Source organism: Sphaeramia orbicularis, chromosome 5 (assembly GCF_902148855.1).
Source record: "Sphaeramia orbicularis chromosome 5, fSphaOr1.1, whole genome shotgun sequence".
NCBI lineage: Eukaryota > Metazoa > Chordata > Actinopteri > Kurtiformes > Apogonidae > Sphaeramia > Sphaeramia orbicularis.
Window position 1 is genome coordinate 57,954,619 of NC_043961.1, and position 21,487 is coordinate 57,976,105.

The following is a 21,487-nucleotide window of genomic DNA, read 5'->3' on the forward strand; positions in this document are numbered from 1 at the left end:
CCATATCAGCCAACACAGTGGACACTTATGCAACATCCCATAATACACTGCACTTCATACCATTACTATAACTTTGCTGTTCTTGATAAACCTGATCTGCAGTAACATGTTTAAGTGTAAATCAGTTGTTATTTGTTAGACAAACAGAGTTGGGTTTTTTTGCATATTATATGAGGTAATAACTAGCATTAGAGTATGGTAAAATGTGAGAAAACATTAAATTAGCAGCCTTAAAAATGTTTTTATTTCATTGTTTTCATTTTACTTTCTGATATTGGGTTTTAAATACATATTTCTTTACTTAAAAATTTAAATGCATGGACATTTTTGTAACTCCATGAAAAAAAAAAACTCAATCGCAATTTTTTTTTTATGACAAAGGAGGAATAAAAACACTCCAGAAAAAAAAATCTTGACTAAGGTTTTCATAATTCATGCATGAAAGGGTTAAGGAATCATGTTCATTTCAAATACTGATCTCACTGACAGTAGTAGTCCAGCCAGAATATTTGTATTTGAAAAGTTAAGTGTCAGCCCCAAAATGTTGTCATTGTGTGTTTTGGCCTGAGGCTCCGCCCATCACCTGTACTGGTACGGTAGCGATCCGTGCCACTTGTACTTCGCGGACGTAAAAGTGAAACTAAAGACTCATTTACCTTTTCCCTATCTCCTGAATCTGTGCAAACCTTCATTAGAGTGGGCAGAACGTTTGTCCTGTTCTATTATATATTAGACTGATGTAGAATAAGTCTGGTGATGATTTTTTTGTATGAAATTTATGGTGTGGTGGCAAGAATTAGTGGAAACACTTGTAGTAGACGCTCATGCTGGATCTGGCAACCCCTAGTCTGGGGGGAGGAGGAGGGAATACCACGCTCTACGGTACTTTGAATGTGACTGCAGCACCAGTTTTGGCCACAATCCTACATACGGTACCTTTAACATTAACTGCTGTATTGTATCTTGGTTGCCTCCCAGATGAGCTGGATTCAGATGATGTTTACCACCTAAAGATTCTGTTGGCATCAGCTAAAAAAGCCGTAACAAAATGTTGGCTACAGAAGGAACCACCCACAATGGGCCTTTTTATTTCTATTGTAGAAAACAATAGACTGATGGAACGCATGGTGGGAAAAAGGCGCTGGAGAAAATGGACAGTCTTCACAAACGGTGACTGTACTAATTCAAAACGGCTGTTATTGTATGCATGTTTATGTTATAGTTGTCATCCCTAGACCTCATTTTCATGTTTTTGTTTTGTAAAATTAAAATGTTTATAACTAAAAAGTGTAAAAAAAAATAAAAAAAGTAAAATAAGAATAGAACTAAAAGGAGAATAAAAGAAAATAGACAATAAATAGGAATAGACACAATATTAACAGCATGTACATTATATACAGCGTGGGGAAGCAAAATTTACAATGAACATTTAGTTGTTTTTTCTCAGCAGACACTACGTCAATTGTTTTGAAACCAAACATATACTGATGTCATAATCATACCTAACACTATTATCCATACCTTTTCAGAAACTTTTGCTCATATGAGTAATCAGGAAAGCAAACGTCAAAGAGTGTGTGATTTGCTGAATGCACTCGTCACACCAAAGGAGATTTCAAAAATAGTTGGAGTGTCCATAAAGACTGTTTATAATGGAAAGAAGAGAATGACTATGAGCAAAACTATTACGAGAAAGTCTGGAAGATACTATTAAAGAAGAATGGGAGAAGTTGTCATCCCAATATTTGAGGAACACTTGCGCAAGTTTCAGGAAGCGTGTGAAGGCAGTTATTGAGAAAGAAGGAGGACATAGAATAAAAACATTTTCTATAATGTCAATTTTCTTGTGGCAAATAAATTCTCATGATTTTCAATAAACTAACTGGTCATACACTGTCTTTCAATCCCTGCCTCAAAATATTGTAAATTTTGCTTCCCCACCCTGTACAGTACAGTACACATATCTAGGAATCAAATCTATAAAAATAGTGCATTTATGTGTGATCATGTGTTGACTCTGTACTTGGATGTCGTTGTGAGGGTTCCAGTCAGAGTCGTAGATGACCACAGTGTCGGCACTCGCCAGGTTGATGCCAAGACCTCCGGCTCGTGTTGAAAGCAGGAAGCAGAACTGCTGTGCTCCCGGCGCTATGGGACAAACCAGAGCAGAGTTGGTGTGCAGGTGTGAGAGTGTGTGGCGGAAAACACACCACTACAGAAGCACACAGGTGTGGGATCTGGATTGACACACTCACCGTTGAAGCGGTCGATGGCCTCCTGCCTTAGGCCTCCAGTAATTCCACCGTCAATACGCTCGTATTTATAACCCTCAAACTCCAAAAAATCCTCAAGCAGATCCAACATCTTTGTCATCTGTAGTAAAGATAGAGCGTAAGTACCTGGATGAGATAAAATTTCATTTTTCATTTCATTTTATTTATTCATTCCAATCTAAATGATTGGAAAGAAGCAGGGTGAAGAAAACTTATGATACCTGAACCTTTCTTGAAACATCTGCTTATATCAGATAAGCTGCCGTTACAGCTATTACAGCAAAAACCAGTTTAGATCAGGGGTGTCAGGGGCCACATTCAACCCAATTGGATCTCAAGTGGGCCAAACCAGTAAAATAATAACAGTGTAAAAAGTAAAATTACATTATGATCAGGTTTACATGTACAAAGTTTCCTTAAAAATGTGAATAACATCAACAACTTGAAATGTCTTAAGAAAAACAAGTGCAATTTTAACAATATTCTGCCTCGGTTTATCAGTATATCATTTACACATATGCGTTACAATCGCACAAAACATTTAGTAACAGGTAGAATATTGGTAAAATTCCATTTACTTTTCTTAAGACATTTCTGTTTGTTCATATTTGTTCAGGTTATTCACATTTTTTGTAAAAATATAGTTTGGTAATGTAAACATTTTCATGTAATTTTACTTTTTTACACCGAAAAACAAAGAGAAAATTTGGGGTTGTCATTATTTATAGGTTATTATGATAATATTTTACCGGTCTGACCCACTTTAAATCTTATTGGACTGTATGTGTCTGTATGTGGAACCTGAATTAAAATGATTTCGACACCATTGATTGTTAATATGTTCAGTGTAATTTTTTGCAATTTTTCTCAAATTCATCCCGTGGGCCAGGTTGGAACCACTGGCGGGCCGGATTTGGCCCCCGGGCCGCATGTTTGACACCTGTGATTTAGATGATAGTCAATGAAAATAACACAAATCCAAACTCCATAAGTAAAATTATTTCATTACATGTTTTTTATAAAGCTTCTCTATTCTCTCCTTATATAACCTCTTAAAATGAAAAATATTTGTACAGCTCTTCTTTTCCATTTCCAAAGAATTCCACATTGATACCCACAACACAAATACACATTTACTTCACATTAGTCCAAACCCTTTGCTGTTTAAAATCCTCCTATGTTTTTTATCCTGTGATACTAAAACAAATTATCTCTGTAAATTTGCGGCAAAAGTCCGTTTCTTGCTCTAAACACAACCAACAATGTCCTTAATTCAGCTAACTCTGTAAACTTAAACAATCCTGATTTAATAAACAACTCATTTGTATATTCCATGAAATTAACATTGTACATGACTCTTATTGCTCTTTTTTGTAATAATAACAATGGGTACTCATATATGTGTTGGCTAGGGGTGTAAGAAAATATCGATTCTGCAATATATCGCGATATTTCTTTTCACAATACTGTTTCAATATTAAAAAGTACTGTATCGATATTTTTAGGTATTTCATCAAATGCAGATATTGTAGAAGTTAATTTTTGTTTTTTTGTTTTCTTTTTTGTTTGTATTTTATTTATTATTATTTAACACTCTTTTATTAAATACTGTTAGTTCCTTTGTTGGTATTGCATGAAAAATATTGTTCTGATGTTAGTTATGAACTAATAGAATATGAACATTTGAACAGGATCTTAAACTGTAATGTCTGTAAAACATAATTTAAGTTTTAACACAGGAATAATTTGTGATATAGCATTAGATCCTGTTGTGATCAAACAAAAATGTGTTGAGTGTTTGTGCATATTTCTGGTGTGATTCAATTATTCAAGGAAATAATAATTTAAAAATAAGAAACAAACAAAAAATTGCCTTTTTAACAGTATCATGATATATCGCGATATATCGTATCGTGATCCTAGTATTGTGATTTGTATTGTATCGCCAGATTCTTGCCAATACACACCCCTAGTGTTGGCCCATACTTCAATACAATAACTCAAATATGGCAGAATAAGTCAACAATATAATAATTTCATTGATTTATAATCCAACACATATTTTGCTTTACTCAATACAGAAATATTTTTAGACACCTTTTTTTTTGTTAATTTATTATCCACTATTACACACAAAAAACGAATGTCTGAAACCTTTTCAATCGCAACACCATTAATAGACAATGACACATAATCTTCCATGTTTTTTGTTTTTTTTTAAGGAAAATGGGTATTTAAGTTGTAAAGGTAGTAGTTTGGCTCTTCACTTTATCTATTTTTTTTCATTTATTTACTTGTTTTGAGCAGAAGAAAAAATGTAACATTTTTTATGTGTACAAGGAACTAATATCCGAGCAAATACATTAATAAATAAAGATGATCAAGACAAAATAGGAATCGCCATGTACACTAGTAATAACAAAATAAATTCAATATGTACTGCTCAAAAAGGAGTGGGAAGAAAAAAACTTATTAAATCCCATCCTTATCTCACATTTATACAACATAACACATTACTTTTGCTTTTTTAATGATATAGTAACATCTGTTTAGAGTCCTAATAATGTAAATAACCAACAGTAAACAGATTAGGAAAACTGAAGTATATTACACATATCTAAATGATAGTCTGCATAACTTATAATACAATATATTTCAACAATAATCACATACCAACATGATTTTTTTTTAACATAAAACTCAGAAATAAAACAGTCATGGATGGATTTTCTAGCATCTGTGAATACTAATCACAGATGACTTCTGCAGTTTCATTTATTGACAATTACCTGAGAGAAAATAAGAACTCTGTGCCCTTCATCTTTCAGTTTTTTCAGCATTTTCTGGAGCAGCGTCAGTTTTCCTGAGGACTTGACCAGTAGGTTCCCATCATAAGATCCATTGGGTAAAACAGGAGCCTCCTGCACAGACATAATTTAATTACACTGCAGAGGTACAGAAATACATGACATGTGATCTCAAATATTAAATCTGATGCTTTACCACAGCAGCTACAGGGAACAAGTACGGATGGTTGCAGCACTTCTTCAGGTCCATCATAATATTAAGCAGGGACACTTGGTTCCCTCCGCCTTTGGAGTTCAGAGCCTCAAAGTTCCGGGTCAAAATAAACTTGTAGTATTTCCTAAAGTCAGAGAAAGGACATCAGAGGCAACGAAGTGAGGTGAGCAACCATGATCAGTCACTGACATAATGATGGTAATTTTAACAAATGCTCTATTCAGGAATGATCGCAGGGGTTTATTATTAACAGGGCTTATTATATCAGCACTAATATAACCAGTTCATGAGTGTCATGAAACATAAGACACAAGACACTGCAGTGGTTCCCAACCTTTTTTGGCAAATCTCTAATTCATCACAAATTTCTGACGACCTCAGACATTCAAAAGTGAGACTTTTTTTTTGCTCAGATTAACTTGTTTTTGACCATGTAATAGTTTGCTCTACTATATTGCAAATAAATGTTCATTTTAGACAACATATAGGCTATATAATCCTACTATAATGCACGTTCTGTGTCCGGCGTCCGTCTGTCCCATATCCGATCGATGTTGCAGCACAGGAAGGCGTTTGTACAGGTTTTCCTCAGCCTTCACAGGCCCGATCGCCGCCAAACTTGCCAAATGAATAGAAACATTACCTGACTATATACTAGGCACAATTTTATCTCTGTATTCAACAGTGTTGGGCAAATTACTTTTAAAAAGCAATTAGTTATAGCTACTAGTTTCTTTCCCAAAAAAGTAATTGAATTAGTAACGGAATTACTCCTTCATAAATGTAACTAGTTACCAGGGAAAGTAATTATTGCGTTACTTTTTTAAACAGAGCTGCTATACAATGACTTCGGTAAAACCAGGGTCCACCAGGGCCAGGCTTTTCCACCACTTAAGTGCATATCTGCATTTATAGGAACAACATGCTCCTCCAGTTAGTCCAGCATCTCCTCTTTTTTCAGTTGCTCCTCCATAGTACAGTAGTAAATGTCTTCAGTCCAGTCAGTCGGACTCTCACTGTTAACTCCTCCCCTAAGTTAGCTGCACACATAGCTGCGTTCAAGTGAATGGGGTGTGCTGCGGACAACTCAAACTCGTAGATGTCATTAGTTGTTCAGGTGAAGGCAGCATGGACAACTCAGACTCATGGACACACAGGTGAAGCAGGAAGGCAGTGTGGATGATTTGAATAGAAGAACGGTTCGTAAACGAATAAGTTCTTATCGTTCACTGAAAAGAGCCGTTCAAAAGACTCGACTCGTCCGCGAACGTCACACCTCTCGTGCCTGACTGAGCGAGCCAGGACGGATAACAGCTGTTAAATATCAGTGCATAGTAACGCGCCACATTTCACTGCCAGTAACGGTAACGGCGTTGGAACGTTTCAAATAGTGATTCATTAGATTACCCGAAACTGGAAAACAATAATGGTGTTAGTAACGCTGTTATTTTTAATGCCATTATTCCCAACACTGGGATTCAAATGTTGTGAGGTATGCTGGGCGATTTTAGTCTCTCATGCTATCGTACAATGGTACCACGGGTACAATGCTGCTAGTGTATATAATGCAGGTTTTTGGTGTCTGCTTCTCAGTTTCTCTTAGATGTCTTAGTGGGGCCAGGCAGGTGAAGAAATCTTTCCATTCTCTGTTCAGTCCGGTTTTCTGACTGCGACTGTGTTCACGCAGGTTGAAGAATAGTAACGCACACGGTCACATGATCGGGTCAATCAAGATATGCCCTCTCAGATATTATATCCTGCATTTAATTTGAACTTGATTTTTATTAGGAAAAATGTGTGGTGTTTTAATTATAATGTAATATATATTGAATCATTAAAAAATTTCTTATTTGTAATTCTTTTTTGTTTTTTTTTATCAATTACTAGAAATTTCAGGTGACCCCATGAAGGGTCGCAACCCCAAGGTTGAAAAACACTGCACTAGGGTCCACTAAATGTTCTGTAAACTTTAACCCATAAAGACCCAGGTCAGTGGTACTTTTGTGCCACTTCCCAAAAGATTTTTTTTTAACCATTCTTAAGTGATTTATCCCCATTTATTGTAATATTATCCTCTCTATTTGGAGTTTTTGCAGTATAAACCATGTATTTTCCTGTATTTAATTTACTGATCATGTAGATGTTCATAAAAGCTCAGTGTAAATTCAAAGGTTATTATATCCAAAACAGAGAAAACTGAAGGAAATGTGACTTTTTCAGCAAAATATAACATTAACTAAATGTCAAAACAAGTTTCTCCTTCCCCTGTCATTGATCCAACTCCATGGGTTTTACTGGTGAATCAATGTTGTAGAAGATGACAGTGTTTCCACGGTAACTACGGAGCCTCTGAACATCCAAATGGGTAATATCTGATGACCATGAAATGATGACAAACTGCATTTCATACCAATTATTTACATGTATTGATAGGATTAGTGGATCAACAGGTACTAAACATTTTACATCAGTAGATAGCTTAGGTCAGTGTTTTTCAACCTTGGGGTTGGGGCCCCACATGGGGTCACCTGGAATTCAAATGGGGTCACCTGAAATTTCTAGTAATTGATAAAAAAAAACAAAAAAAACAACAACTTACTAATAAAAAATATAGCGCTGTGGTTCTGTTTAGCTGTCAAATGTTCATTGTGGTCTGTTTCAGATGCTGCAGCATAGGTGCATAGGTGCTGCATAGGAGGGCTCGTGCTATTTATTGTTAAGTATTTTTTTTTTTTAATTGTTGCTGTGATTGTTGTTGTTATTTGTTTATTATTTTTTATATTGGGCGGAGAGAGAGCCAGGGCACACTATGTTTCATTGCCATGGTACTTGCGCCTTGAACGCACATGACAAATAAACTTGAAACTTTTAGCGTCAATACTGTCAGTCCTATTATCAGAGTATGAACAGTTGTTGAAAAATTAATTAATGTGATATCAGGAACAGGCCATTAACTAGATCTTAACCCACTGTTTTTCAACCTTGGGGTCGGGACCCCTCATGGGGTCACCTGGAATTCAAATGGGGTCGCCTGAAATTTCTAGTAATTACTAAAAATAAAAATGTGTAATAAAAAATATATCATAATCCATAAAAGACATGACAAACTCTGAGTCTGAAACTGCAGCACTGTGGTACTGTTTATCTGTCAAATGTTCATTGTGGTTGGTTTCAGATGCTGCAGCTCTTTCATAATCCATTGTCTGAGTTCTTGTTTGTTCAGTATTAATTGTCAGCCTTGTAAATCCAAGCTGGACTGACTGTACATATCCTGACCAAGGAAAATCAAATTCTCACTTTGTGTAGTAATCTACACCTGGCTTTTCTGCCTCTGTCCATAATAATATACATTATATAGACTAAATGTCGTCTAAAATTAATGTATATTTGCAACATAATATAGCAAACTATTACATGATCATAAACAAATTAATTTTAGCAAAAAAGAAAGTCTCCATTTTGAATGTCTGGGGTCACCAGAAGTTTGTGATGTTAAAATGGGGTCATGAGCCAAAAAAGGTTGGAACCACTAGTATAGGTCATCAGTGGCTGATTGGGTCTTTATGGGTTAATAGTGAAAAAACTGACTACTGCTGCGATGACGCTGTGTCTTCATCAGTCAGACGCTCACTTCCATTACATTAGTCATTAGTCTGTTTGCATTGTTAAAGATTGCTTGGATTTATCAGGGGGAACAGACAGCGGGGATTCCTAATTATCCACTCCTGTACAAACACACCCACAGGCCCAGGACTTACTTCTGCATGGGGCTGAGCTCCACTCTGACAATCAGTTCTGTCTTTGCAGGCATGTTCTTGAAAACGTCCACTTTCAGCCTTCTGAGCATGTGAGGCCCCAGCAAGTCGTGAAGCTTCTTGATCTGGTCCTCCTTAGAAATATCAGCAAACTCCTCCAGGAACCCTTCCAGGTTACTGCACAGATCACATGAAATATTAATGCCAACCTGTCTACTTCAATATCTAATATAGGATGTGGTGTGACCTATTTGATGAACCAGTTAACAGCTCCTGAGAAGACAGAAAGGTAAAGGAATGAAAAAGATGGAAACTAAAGCAGTGGGGAAGGGCTTACTTGAAGCGCTCTGGGGTAAGGAAGTTAAGCAAGTGGAACAGTTCCTCTAGGTTGTTCTGAAGAGGAGTCCCTGTGAGCAGCAGCTTGTAGTAGATCTTATACCCATTGAGAATTCTGAAAAACTGGACAGAAAATTTTCAACAAGTCATGAAACACATAAATAAGCCCTAAAATTAGTCACATTTAAAACTTTCTTGATGCGAAATTTAAACCAAAATATTTATTTAGATTCAGACTACGTTATTAATCCCTGAAGGGCAGTTCAGTTCACAGTTACCCTGCCTTATTGGACATCCAAATAATTAGGGACAAACAAACAAATGCAAAACATTCATAGCAGCACATGACAGCCACATACACATTCACCTGTCCGTACCCATAGAACCGCAACCGGGCAATAAGAAATGAAATGAAATAACTAAGATGTTAAAAAAGACTAAAAACACAATAAATAGCTAATCAAACCACCTTCACCACAGTAGTGATGTTTCAGACCACAGCCCCTCATCCGATACGGTACAGGTCATGACACACAGCTGTTTATACAGAATACTAACTGAGATATCACATGGCAGGTAATGCGAATTGTCTCGTGTTATCAGTAACTTTTAAATAAGTATAAGTGTCTTTAAATACATAATAGTTCATACACATACAGTAATCAAATGTCTTTAACCCAGTGGTTCTTAACCTGGGTTCGATCGAACCCTAGGGGTTCGGTGAGTCAGTCTCAGGGGTCTGGCGGAGGTCAAGACACACACTCAACAGCAGAAGTCACACTGATTTGCAGTAAATATTCATTATTATTGTAGCCTGATAGAAATTAGGTGATGGGTGTGTGTTAAAATGTTAAAAATGATAAATAGCATAAATACAATAAGTTCATTATTGGAATACATAAGGTTAAAAATTAAAACCATTTCAGTGTGGTAGTATTACAAAAGGTCATGTCTTTGTGAAAAGGTATGTAATTTGTTGTGAGTTCATGCACTGTATTGGTTTTGTTCTTTGAACACAGTGATGTTAATGCATGGTTCATTTTGTGCACCAGTAAAACATATACCTGTGTCTTGAATTTGCAAAAAATCATATTTTATTTTTTAATAAAGAAGGGTTCAGTGAATGCGCTTATGAAACTGGTGGGGTTCAGTACCTCCAGCAAGGTTAAGATCCACTGCTTTAACCCTTTCATGCACGAATTATGAGAACCTTAATCAAAATTTTTTCCTGAGTGTTTTTATTCCTCTTTAGGCATGAAAAAAACAATGCGATTGAAAATTTTCTTCTGAAAAATAAATAAATTTAAAAAATAAAAATAAAAATAATTTTAAAAATTTAAAAAATACATAAAAAATAATAATAATAAAAAAAAAAAATCTTATGAACCTATTTTTCATGAAGTTGCGAAAATGTCCACTCAGCTGGACACCACGTTTAATTTTTGACGCACAGAAACATTTATTTACTGATAAATTGTGTGAAAATTATGGGGAGGGCTTTGTGATTCTGGTGGTTTATGCTCAGGAGAGATCTACATAATGTTACCAATTCATGTCAGAAAAGATATGTAGTGTCTTAAAACTTTAATAAAGATATGCATCTCACCATCGCTTCATTGATGCCAAGCTTATGTGCAGCAGCTCTATTTCTTTCTTCATCAGCCGGATTGATCATTAGCCGAGAAAACATAAATTAGCTGCATCATTTTAGAGCCGCGAGTTCACAGTGTGTGGAAAAAAGTAGCAGCTTATAAACCGGAAAGTACGGTAAGTAAGATAACTTTGTCTTGTTGCATATTCGAAATAAACTAACTAACTAACTAACTAACTAACTAAATAAATAAATAATAAATAAAATAAAATAAATAAAAGTAACTTGATCACTGTATTTATGAACTTGCATGAATTCAGAGTAATTTGATCATTGTATTTGTATGTATTTGCATGAACTTAAAGTAACTTGATCACTGTATTTATATTTATTTAAAGACATTTGATTACTCTTCTTGTATGAACTATTATGTATTTAAAGACACTTGTACTTATTTAAAAGTTACTGATAACATGAGATAATTTGCATTACCTGTCACCTGATATCGCAGTTAGTATTCATTCATTCATTCATTCATTCATTTATTTATTTGGAGCAGAAGAAAAAATTTTACATTTTTTGTGTACAAGGAACTAATATCTGAGCAAATACATTAATGAATAAAGACAGTCAAGACAAAATAGCAATTGCAATATACACTAGTAATAACAAAATAAATTCAATGTGTACTGCTCAAAAAGGAGTGGAAGGAAGAAAAATTATTAAATCTCACCCCCATCTCACATTTATACAACATAATACATAATATTGCTTATTTTTTGTTATTTTATATAAACAGGTGTGAGTCATGACCTGTCTGATGTCAGAAGGGCTGTGGCCTGAAACGTCACTACTGTGGTGAATAAATATTACGGGCGCTCACAGGTTGTGCGGACCTTATCTAATTCTTTCATCCACTGTTTTTTTTTTGGGATCCTGCACACGTTTCAGCAACTGGATGTGTGCGTGTCATCACCTCTTTTCATCAATTTAAACCAAAACCTTGAAAATGTTCTTTTACTTCACTGAAAAATCCTGTACCTACCAAGGATATAATAGTTTTGGATTTTTCATTATTCATTCATTCATTCATTTTCTGAACCCGCTTTATCCTCACTAGGGTCACGGGGGTCGCTTGGAGCCTATCCCAGCTACATAAGGGCGAAGGCGGGGTACACCCTGGACAAGTCGCCAGTTCATCGCAGGGCTGAACATATAGAGACAAACAATCACTCTCACATTCACACCTATGGGCAATTTAGATTAACCAATTAACCTATTAGTGCATGTTTTTGGATTGTGGGAGGAAGCCGGAGTACCCGGACAGAACCCACGCAGACACAGGGAGAACATGCAAACTCCACACAGAAAGGTCCCACCCCCCGTCGACTGGTGTTGGAATCGAACCCAGGACCTTCTTGCTGTGAGGCACGAGTGCTAACCACTGCACCACCGTGTCGCCCAATTTTTCATTGATTTTTCATTATAGTTTAGTTTAATTTAGTTTTGACTTTTTTTCTCTAATTCAGTTAGTTTTCATTTGTTATTAGAGCAGGTTTGCTATTTTTTATTAGTTTTTGTTATTTTCTAAATGCTTAGTTTTAGTTTGGTTTTACTTTTTTTTTTTTTAATCTTTTATCTTCTTTGCCATCGTATTCAAATAAATCCCAGACAGGACTCTGCTGTTTTCTTCCAACTTTAGTCTGCATGTTTCCAGGTAGAGTGGAGACCAGAAGACGACTGGAAACCACAAGTGACGAGAAGTAACGGACCGTTAAATATCATTTGGTGCCAGCAGCTAAAATTGCCTGAAGGAAATAAATCGATTTCGTATCAATCCGACATTGACAAAGACGAAAACTAAGGGAATTTTATCCAGAATTTTTATGTGTTTTAGTTAGTTTTATAAGCACACAATACAGTTTCAGTTTGTTATCATTTTTTCTTTTAACCCTTTCATGCATAGTGGTCACTACAGTGGACAGTTCTTCTCCAGCTGTTCTCTTGTATATTCATGGATTTTGTTGTTTTAGTTCCATATCAGCCAACACAGTGGACGCTTATGCACCATCCCAAACACTGACATTCAGACCATTACTGTAACTTTGCTGTTCTTGATAAACCTGATCTGCAGTGACATGTTTTAGTGTAATTCAATTGTTATTTGTTAGACAAAAAGTTTTTTTTTTGGCATATTATCTCCATGAAGTAATAACTAGCATTAGAATATGTTAAAACGTGAGAAAACATCAGATTAGCAGCATTAAAATGTTTTTATTTCATTGTTTTCATCTCACTTTCTGATATTGGGTTGTAAACACGTTTCTTTACTTCAAAAATTAAATGCATGGACATTACGTAACTCCATGAAAAGAAAAAAAAAAAAAACCTCGATCACATTGTTTTTTTCATGCCTAAGGAGGAATAAAAACACTCAAGAAAAAAATTTTGACTAAGGTTTTCATAATTCATGCATGAAAGGGTTAATTATAGTTTTTATTTATTTCAGTTAACGAAAATGTTTTTACAATTCTAGTTTTTGTCATTTCGTTAATTTTTGCTAACGATAATAACCTCGGTACCTACATATAGATGATGTTTCTAAACACAGCTAACAGTCCCAGAAATATTGTTTCACCTTTGACTGGTTGTTCTTCAGTCGGTGGGCTTCATCGACAACCAGGCAGGCCCAGGTGATGGAGCCCAGAATGGCTTGGTCTATAGTGATCAGTTCATAGGATGTAAGCAGCACATGGAATTTGATAGGAGTATCTTTCTGCAAACGGAAGAACCAAAAATATCAGCAGAACGTATCATGTTCACTGTCGACTGTACTGCAATTACACTGCAGCAAGTCAAAACACCTAAAACACACTCTGCATCCATATTATTTAGAGCACAGGTGTCAAACATGCGGCCCGGGGGCCAAATCCGGACCACCAAAGGGTCCAGTCCAGCCCTTTGGGTGAATGTGTGAAACGCAAAAATGACACTAAGATATTAACAATCATTTTAGATCTGGTTTCATATTCAGACCAATACGATCTAAAGTGGGTTGGATCAGTAAAATACTATTGTAATAGCCTATAAATACTCACAACTCCAATTTTTTTTCTTTTTAAATGTAAAAATTTTCATGTATTTACACTAAAACAAAGTATAATTTCGCAAAAATTGTGAATAACCTGAAATGTCTTAAGAGAAGTAAGTGCAATTTTAACAATACTACATCTGTAAATGACAAACTGATGCATAATATTGTTAAAATTGCACTTATTTATTCAGTTTGTTCATGATATTCACTAGGGGTGTTAGAAAATATCAGTTCTGCAATATATCATGATTTTTCTTTTCATAATACTGTATCGATATTAAAAAGTACTGTATCGATATTTTTAGGTATTTATTCAAATGTAGATATGGCGGAGGTTCATTTTTGTTTTTCTTTTTTCTTTATATTTTATTAATTATTATTTAACACTCTTATTAAATAATGTTAGTTCCTTTGTTGGGATCGCACAAAAATAATGTTCTGATGTTAGTTCTGAACTAATAGAATATGAACATTTGAACAGGATCTTAAACTGCAATGTCTGTAAAACACAATTTAAGTTTAAAATTTTAACACAAGAACATTTTGTGATATAGCATTAGATAGTAAGTAAGTAAGTACATTTTATTTATAGAGCACTTTTCACAGACAGAGTCACAAAGTGCTTTATAGTGCGAAGTACAAATAAACAGTACAAATAAAAATACGATTAAAATACCATTAAAACACAATAAAAAAAACAATTAAAATACAATTAAAATATAATAAATACATACAAAGCAATCAGTTTGTAGCAACCCTGAGTCAGTTAGATCCTGTTCTGATCAAATAAAAATGTGTTTAGTATTTGTGCATATTTCGGGTGTAATTCAATTCTTCCAGGAATTAAAAAAAAAAAAAAGAAATTGCCTTTTTAACAGTATCATGATGTATCGTGATATATTGTATTGTGATCCTAGTATTGTGATTTGTATTGTATCGCCAGATTTTTACCGATACACACCCCTATTATTCACATTGTTTTGAAGGATAGTTTGTAGATGTAAACATTTTCGTAATGTAATTTCACTTGTTTCACTCTAAAACATCGGGGAAAGTTTGGAGTTGACATTATTTATATATTATTATGTTATTGTTTTACTGGTTCGGCCCACTTCTGATCAAATTTAGCTGAATGTGGCCCCTGATTTAGAGCATCCTAGGCTGAGAAGTGGAATAAATCAGTATTTGGCAGTGATGCATGTGACGTACCTTCATTCGAAACACCTTACGACCTGATTTCACGGCACTGTCTTCAAACGTGAACTCGTTCTCCCTGATGATCGCCCGGCTGTCTTTGTCCCCAGTGTACGTCACCACATAGAAATCTGGAGCCCACATCTCAAACTCCCTCTCCCAGTTGATGATAGTTGAGAGGGGTGCACTCACCAAGAAAGGCCCCTTAGAGTGACCCTAAAAGAGAGACAAGTCATGACCATGTGACTCTTACAGCACAGGAAGAGCATATAGAGCAGGTATTAACCCTTTAATAACAGCACTGCACTTTGCACTTTACAGCATTCAGATATCTGTAACTCCTGAACAGTTAATGCTATCCACAAAATTCACATGCCATTGGAAAGCTGAGATCCTGAGCTTCCCAAAACTATATAACACTTTAGCAGGGGTCTCAAACATGCAGCCCAGGGGCCAAATGCGGCCCGCCAAAGGTTCCAATGCAGCCCCTGGGATGTTTTTGCAAAGTCAAAAAATTCTTGAATTGAATTAAGAAAAAAAAATTTTTGCTTGAATTAAGGAAAAAAATTTGAATTAAGCAAAAAAAAAATCTTCAATTAGGTAAAAAAAAAATTTGAATTGAGCAAAAAAAAAAAAATCTTGAATTAAGAAAAAAAAAATAGCAAAAAATTTTGAATTAAGCAAAAAATGTTGAACAACTTCAAATTTTTGTCTTTGTTTTAGTGCAAAAAATAACATTAAATTATGAAAATATTTATATTTACAAACTATCCTGTAACAATAAAATGTGAATAACCTGAACAAATATGAACAACCTGAAATGTCTAAAGAAAATTAAGCACAATTTTAACTATTTTCTGCCTGTTCCTCAGTGTTTAGTGTCTTTGTAGATCCGATCCATAATGCACGTGTAGAAATGATAAGTTGAGTCAGAATATTGTTAAAATTGCACTAAATTTTCTTTTTTTAAATTTAAATTTCATTTTTTTCAGGTTATTCACATCTTTTTTTGTTTGGATAGTTTATAAAAGTAAGCATTTTCCTAATTTGATGTCTTTTTTTCTTTACACTAAAACAAAGACAAAAATTTGGAGTTGTCATTATTTATATATTATTATATGATTATTTTACTGCAGATCAAATTGGGCTGAATGTGGCCCCTGAAAGAAAATGAGTTTGAGACCCCTGCTTTACAGCAGCAGAGGAGAACGCTATTCCAAACAGAAAAGAACTCTTTCAGAGTTCCACACAGACTAAGAAAAACGCCTTGAAAAAACAAAAAAATATGAAGCCATAACATGGATCCTGAATGTTCAAGATCAAAAAGCATGTTTGAGCAGATGCAAAATAGTTGAAAGTTTATTTTTGCAATCTCAAAAAGTTTCGCTATGGACATTTACAGTTTTTTCTTTTAATAAATATGCTGAAAACTTCCAAAAAGTCCTTTTTTTTAAAATTCATGGGAAGGAATGCTTCGAGGACCAAAAGAGAGTTTGTTCAAGGCACTCTTTGGAAAAAGAGATTCATAAAGTAGATACCAAACTGAAAGAAAACTCCAAGGCATTCTCTTTAAACATTAAAATGCCTTTATTACCATGACATGGTCATATCTAGACCTTAAAAAACACTTCTACGCGTTTTGGCTTCAAGCCTTCATCAGGAAGTCAAACTTGTTTGACTTTGGAAGCCAATTGTTTGTTAATTCCTTTTTCTTCTTTTTTTTTTTTTAACTAAAACACACTATTTTAAGCATTTACTATTTATAATAATGATAATCATTGAAAGTTTAGTTCTTCCTGAAAACAAAGGTGCAAAGGAATCGACAAAAAAGACATTTTCTGACACTTTCGTTGCAAAGAAAACATGAAGACACCTAGGAGACCTATTATGATGGCAGTCTGAAAAGGGTTAAAATGAACTTTTCTAGACTTATTTTAACCCTTTCATTGACTTATTTTAACCCTATTTTAACCCCCCCCCCCGAGTGGTTTTTACTCCTCTTTAGGCATGAAAACAAAAAAAAACCTATGCAATTAAATTTTTTTATGAACCTATTTTTCATGGACTTATAAAAATGTCCACTCAGCTAGACACCATTCGTTTAGTTTTGGAAGAAAACAGACATGTATTTACTGGTATACTGTGTGAAAAGTGTGAAATAAAAACATGTTTACAGATGCTAATCTGATGTTTTCTCACATTTTAACATACTCTAATACTAGTAACTACTCACTTCATGCAGATAATATGCAAAAAAAACAAACAAACATTTTTTTTTGTTTAAAAAAGCAAAAAAAAAAACCCAAATGTTTATTACAGTCTAATAACAATTAGCAATTTTTTTTTTTACACTCAAGCATGTTAGTGGAGATCAGATTTATCTACAACAGCAAAGTTACAGTAATGGTATGAATTTCAGTGTGTGGAATGGTGCGTAAGCATTCACTGTATTCGCTGATATGGAACTAAAACAAAAAAACCCATGAATATATTAGAGAACAGCTTTGAACAGATGTCCACTGTAGTGACCACTATGCATGAAAGGGTTAAGAAGAAGAATTGTTTTGTTTTTATTTTCTAAACACAGAACTTATATGGAAAGTTTGTATGTTAAATTTCATGTTTAACCATTGTTGATTTTTCAGACATGATATACAAATATGCTTAGTTGTTTTTCTTCTTTTTGTTTTACTCTGTTGTAAAGTATTTTCCCAAATGAAAAATAAAATTATATATATTTTTAAAAAATCACTTTTCTCCAGTGTGTTGAGTTCAGTTGTGATCTAATGCATTGCACCCTTACCTCCTTATAAAGAGAGTACAGAAATACTATTGTCTGCACTGTCTTTCCCAGTCCCATCTCATCAGCGAGGATGGTATCGGTGCCCTGTGCCCAAGAGAACCTCAACCAGTTCAGGCCTTCCAGCTGATATGGGTGCAGAGTTCCTCCAGTGGCGTTAATGTACCACGGCTGGTGCTCAAACTTGATGGTCGGCTGGTGATGACAGAACACAGTTAAAACAATTTATCCAGCTGCATTTACTCAAGGGCTGATATATTTTTATATATTGGGTCAAAACACAGTAATGTCCCGTCACAGAGTGAACTTTAATTGATTGTCATTCCAACATTTATTTCAATATAAAGCAGTTCCTTGTTTTGGATAATCCCTTATGGTCCAACTAAAGCAAAAATGAATTTAAAAGTCAAGATGTGGGTCATTTAGCAACACTAATCTCTCAAATTATGTGTATATATATATATATATATATATATATATATATAAAAAGCAAATATGCCGTTATTTCAACATTACGGTCTTGCAATTTAAACGGCACCACATTGTTTTGCAATTTACAGTTTTACTTTCTAAAAACAATAGAAATACATCATTTCTACATACAAATCTGGTTTTGTTCACATACTCTTCCTGTAAAAACTACAGCTATATTTGATTTAATCGTTAACACAAAAATATTTTCAAATAAATGACTTTGCATTGTATTGTCACTTACAGTTTTTTTATGTTGCAATTTTACAACTTTTTGGTGTTAATTCTACAGTCATTTTTTATAGTGTATATCCTGCAATATGGGTTTGAACCAAGGTTATTATAGTTTTGGATTTTTCATTATAGTTAAATTTAGTTTTGACTTTTTTTTTTTTCTCTAATTCAGTTAGTTTTAATTAGTTTTTAGAGCAGGTTTGCTAGCTTTTATTAGTTTTTGTTTTTTTTCTAAATGCTTAGTTTTAGTATTAATTTAAGTTTTGTCGTATCTTTTATCTTCCTCGCTGTTGTATTCAAATAAATCCCAGACAGGACTCTGCTGCTTTCTCCCAACTTTAGTCTCCATGTTTCCAGGTAGAGTGGGGACCAGAAGACGACTGGAAACCACAAGTGAGGAGAAGTGACGGACCGTTAAATATCATATGGTGCCAGCAGCTAAAATTGCTTGAGGGAAATAAATCGATTTCGTATCAATCTGACATTGACAAAGACGAAAACTCAGGGAATTTTATCCATAATTTTTATACGTTTTAGTTAGTTTTGGAAGCACACAATACAGTTTTTCAATTTGTTACCGTTTTTTTCTTTTAACCCTTTCATGCATGAATTATGAGAATCAAGATCTTAATCAAGATTTTTTTTTTTCCTGAGTGTTTTATTCTTCTTTAGACATGAAAAAAAGAATGCAACTGAAAAAATTTTTATGAACCTATTTTCATGCAGTTCCAAAAATGTCCACTCAGCTGGACACCATGCGTTTAATTTTGGAAGCAAAGAAACATGTATTTACTAATATATTGTGTGAAAACTATGAAATTAAAACATTTTTAATGCTGCTAATCTGTTGTTTTCTCACATTTTAACATACTCTAATACTAGTCATTACTCACTTCATGGAGATATTATGCAAAATTATAATAATAATAATAATTTTTAAAAAAAATATTGCGGTTTAATAACAATAACAAGCAATTAATGTACTCTTAAACGTGTTACTGCAGATCAGGTTGATCTAGAACAGCACACTTACAGTAATGGTATGAATTACAGTGTTTAGGATGATGCATAAGTGTCCACTGTTTTGGCTGATATGGAACTACAACAACAAAACCCATGAATATATAAGAGAACAGCTGTGGAATAACTGTCCACTGTAGTGACCACTATGCATGAAAGGGTTAATTATAGTTTTTATTTATTTCAGTTAACGAAAATGTTTTTACAATTCTAGTATTCGTCATTTTGTTAGTTTTCCTTAACGATAATAACCTTGGTTTGAACACACACACTCACACATAAAAAACGAAATACCTGTAAGCCCACAATGGTTTCCACGGCGATGAAAGTGTTTCTTAACCCTTTCATGCATAGTGGTCACTACAGTGGACAGTTATTCTCCAGCTGTTCTCTTATATATTCATGGGTTTAGTTGTTTTAGTTCCATATCAGCCAACACAGTGGACACTTATGCACCATCTCATACACTGCAATATATCATACCATTACTGTAACTTTGCTGTTCTTGATTGGTTCTTGAGTGGAAATCCATTGTTAGTTGTTATTTTTTGCATATTATCTCCATGAAGTGAGTATTAGCTAGTATTAGAATATGTTAAAATGTGAGAAAACATCAGATTAGCTGCATTAAACATGGTGTCATTTCACTGTTTTCATATCACTTTATGATATTGGGTTTTAAATCCATGTTTCTTAGCTTCAAGAATAAAATTCATGGTGTAGCTGAGTGGACATTTTTGTAAATCTATGAAAAAAACCCCTCAATCTCATTGTTTTTTTCGTGCCTAAGGAGGAATAAACCCCCCCCAAAACCCAAAAAACTCAACGAAGGTTCTCATAATTCATGCATGAAAGGGTTAACATCCAAACTTACATCTATGATGGGTGCATCAGGGGGGATCTCCCTCTTTGGTTGATCCTCTTTGAGTTTCTTTCCTTTCCTCACCACCAGAGGGCGCTGGTCTTCACCTAGAATTTGCTCCCTGTGAAGTAATTGCATCAATGCATTTAATGATTAGCGAAAAAAACAAAAAGCACAAAAAAACACACACAGTGCATGAAATAGTTCCCAGTGATGGTGTTTTTATAAGTCAGGATTGAATTCTAATCCTAATCATTACCATCCTCTCATACACAGTTAGAGCAGTTATAGAAGGAGGGCATAAAAGGGTTTAAATAATTAAGAAAATCATTAACCGACCTGTGGTCCCAGTATGATGTCTTATGACTGTCATAGTCAGGGATGTCGAAGTCATCCACCTCCCAAGTGCACATGTCATACGGCAGGTCTCTCCACTTGATCAGGTAATGCACATCTCCGTCTTTATCAAAACTACAAGAGAAAATAAACATAAAAATCCGATGTTACAGTTTCAGACGGCATAGTAGACGCATTAATAATGCATAATTCTTAGGGTATTATAAATATATTAACAACATGTGCTAATAGACGTCAAATGCAAATCAGATTAAAGTCATTTCTGGCCCTTATTTCAGCTGCAGGCAGTGGTTTTAAGTGTGTGATTTATTATCAGAGCATATACCATACAGTTAAATACATGAAAACAAAACAATATGCATAAATGTAAACAGAATATTTAGTTCTTGTGGTTGAGATTTACATGCAAACATTTTTTGACATACATCATTGTGTTTACACTGCAAAAAATAAAAATCTTACCAAGTGTATTTTTCTCA

At 34.4% G+C, this 21,487-nt stretch overlaps 1 protein-coding gene across 1 annotated transcript in view; it reads right to left on the bottom strand.

The window, feature by feature from the left end:
- Positions 1 to 21,487, bottom strand: part of chd5 (chromodomain helicase DNA binding protein 5) — a 118,592-nt gene that overhangs the window by 46,416 nt on the left and 50,689 nt on the right. The window contains 11 exon segments of the mRNA XM_030134549.1: positions 2,024 to 2,148; positions 2,256 to 2,373; positions 5,063 to 5,194; positions 5,277 to 5,418; positions 9,053 to 9,226; positions 9,387 to 9,508; positions 13,615 to 13,752; positions 15,280 to 15,480; positions 18,068 to 18,259; positions 20,664 to 20,772; positions 20,991 to 21,122. Coding sequence (XP_029990409.1) covers positions 2,024 to 2,148; positions 2,256 to 2,373; positions 5,063 to 5,194; positions 5,277 to 5,418; positions 9,053 to 9,226; positions 9,387 to 9,508; positions 13,615 to 13,752; positions 15,280 to 15,480; positions 18,068 to 18,259; positions 20,664 to 20,772; positions 20,991 to 21,122 — 1,585 coding nt within the window.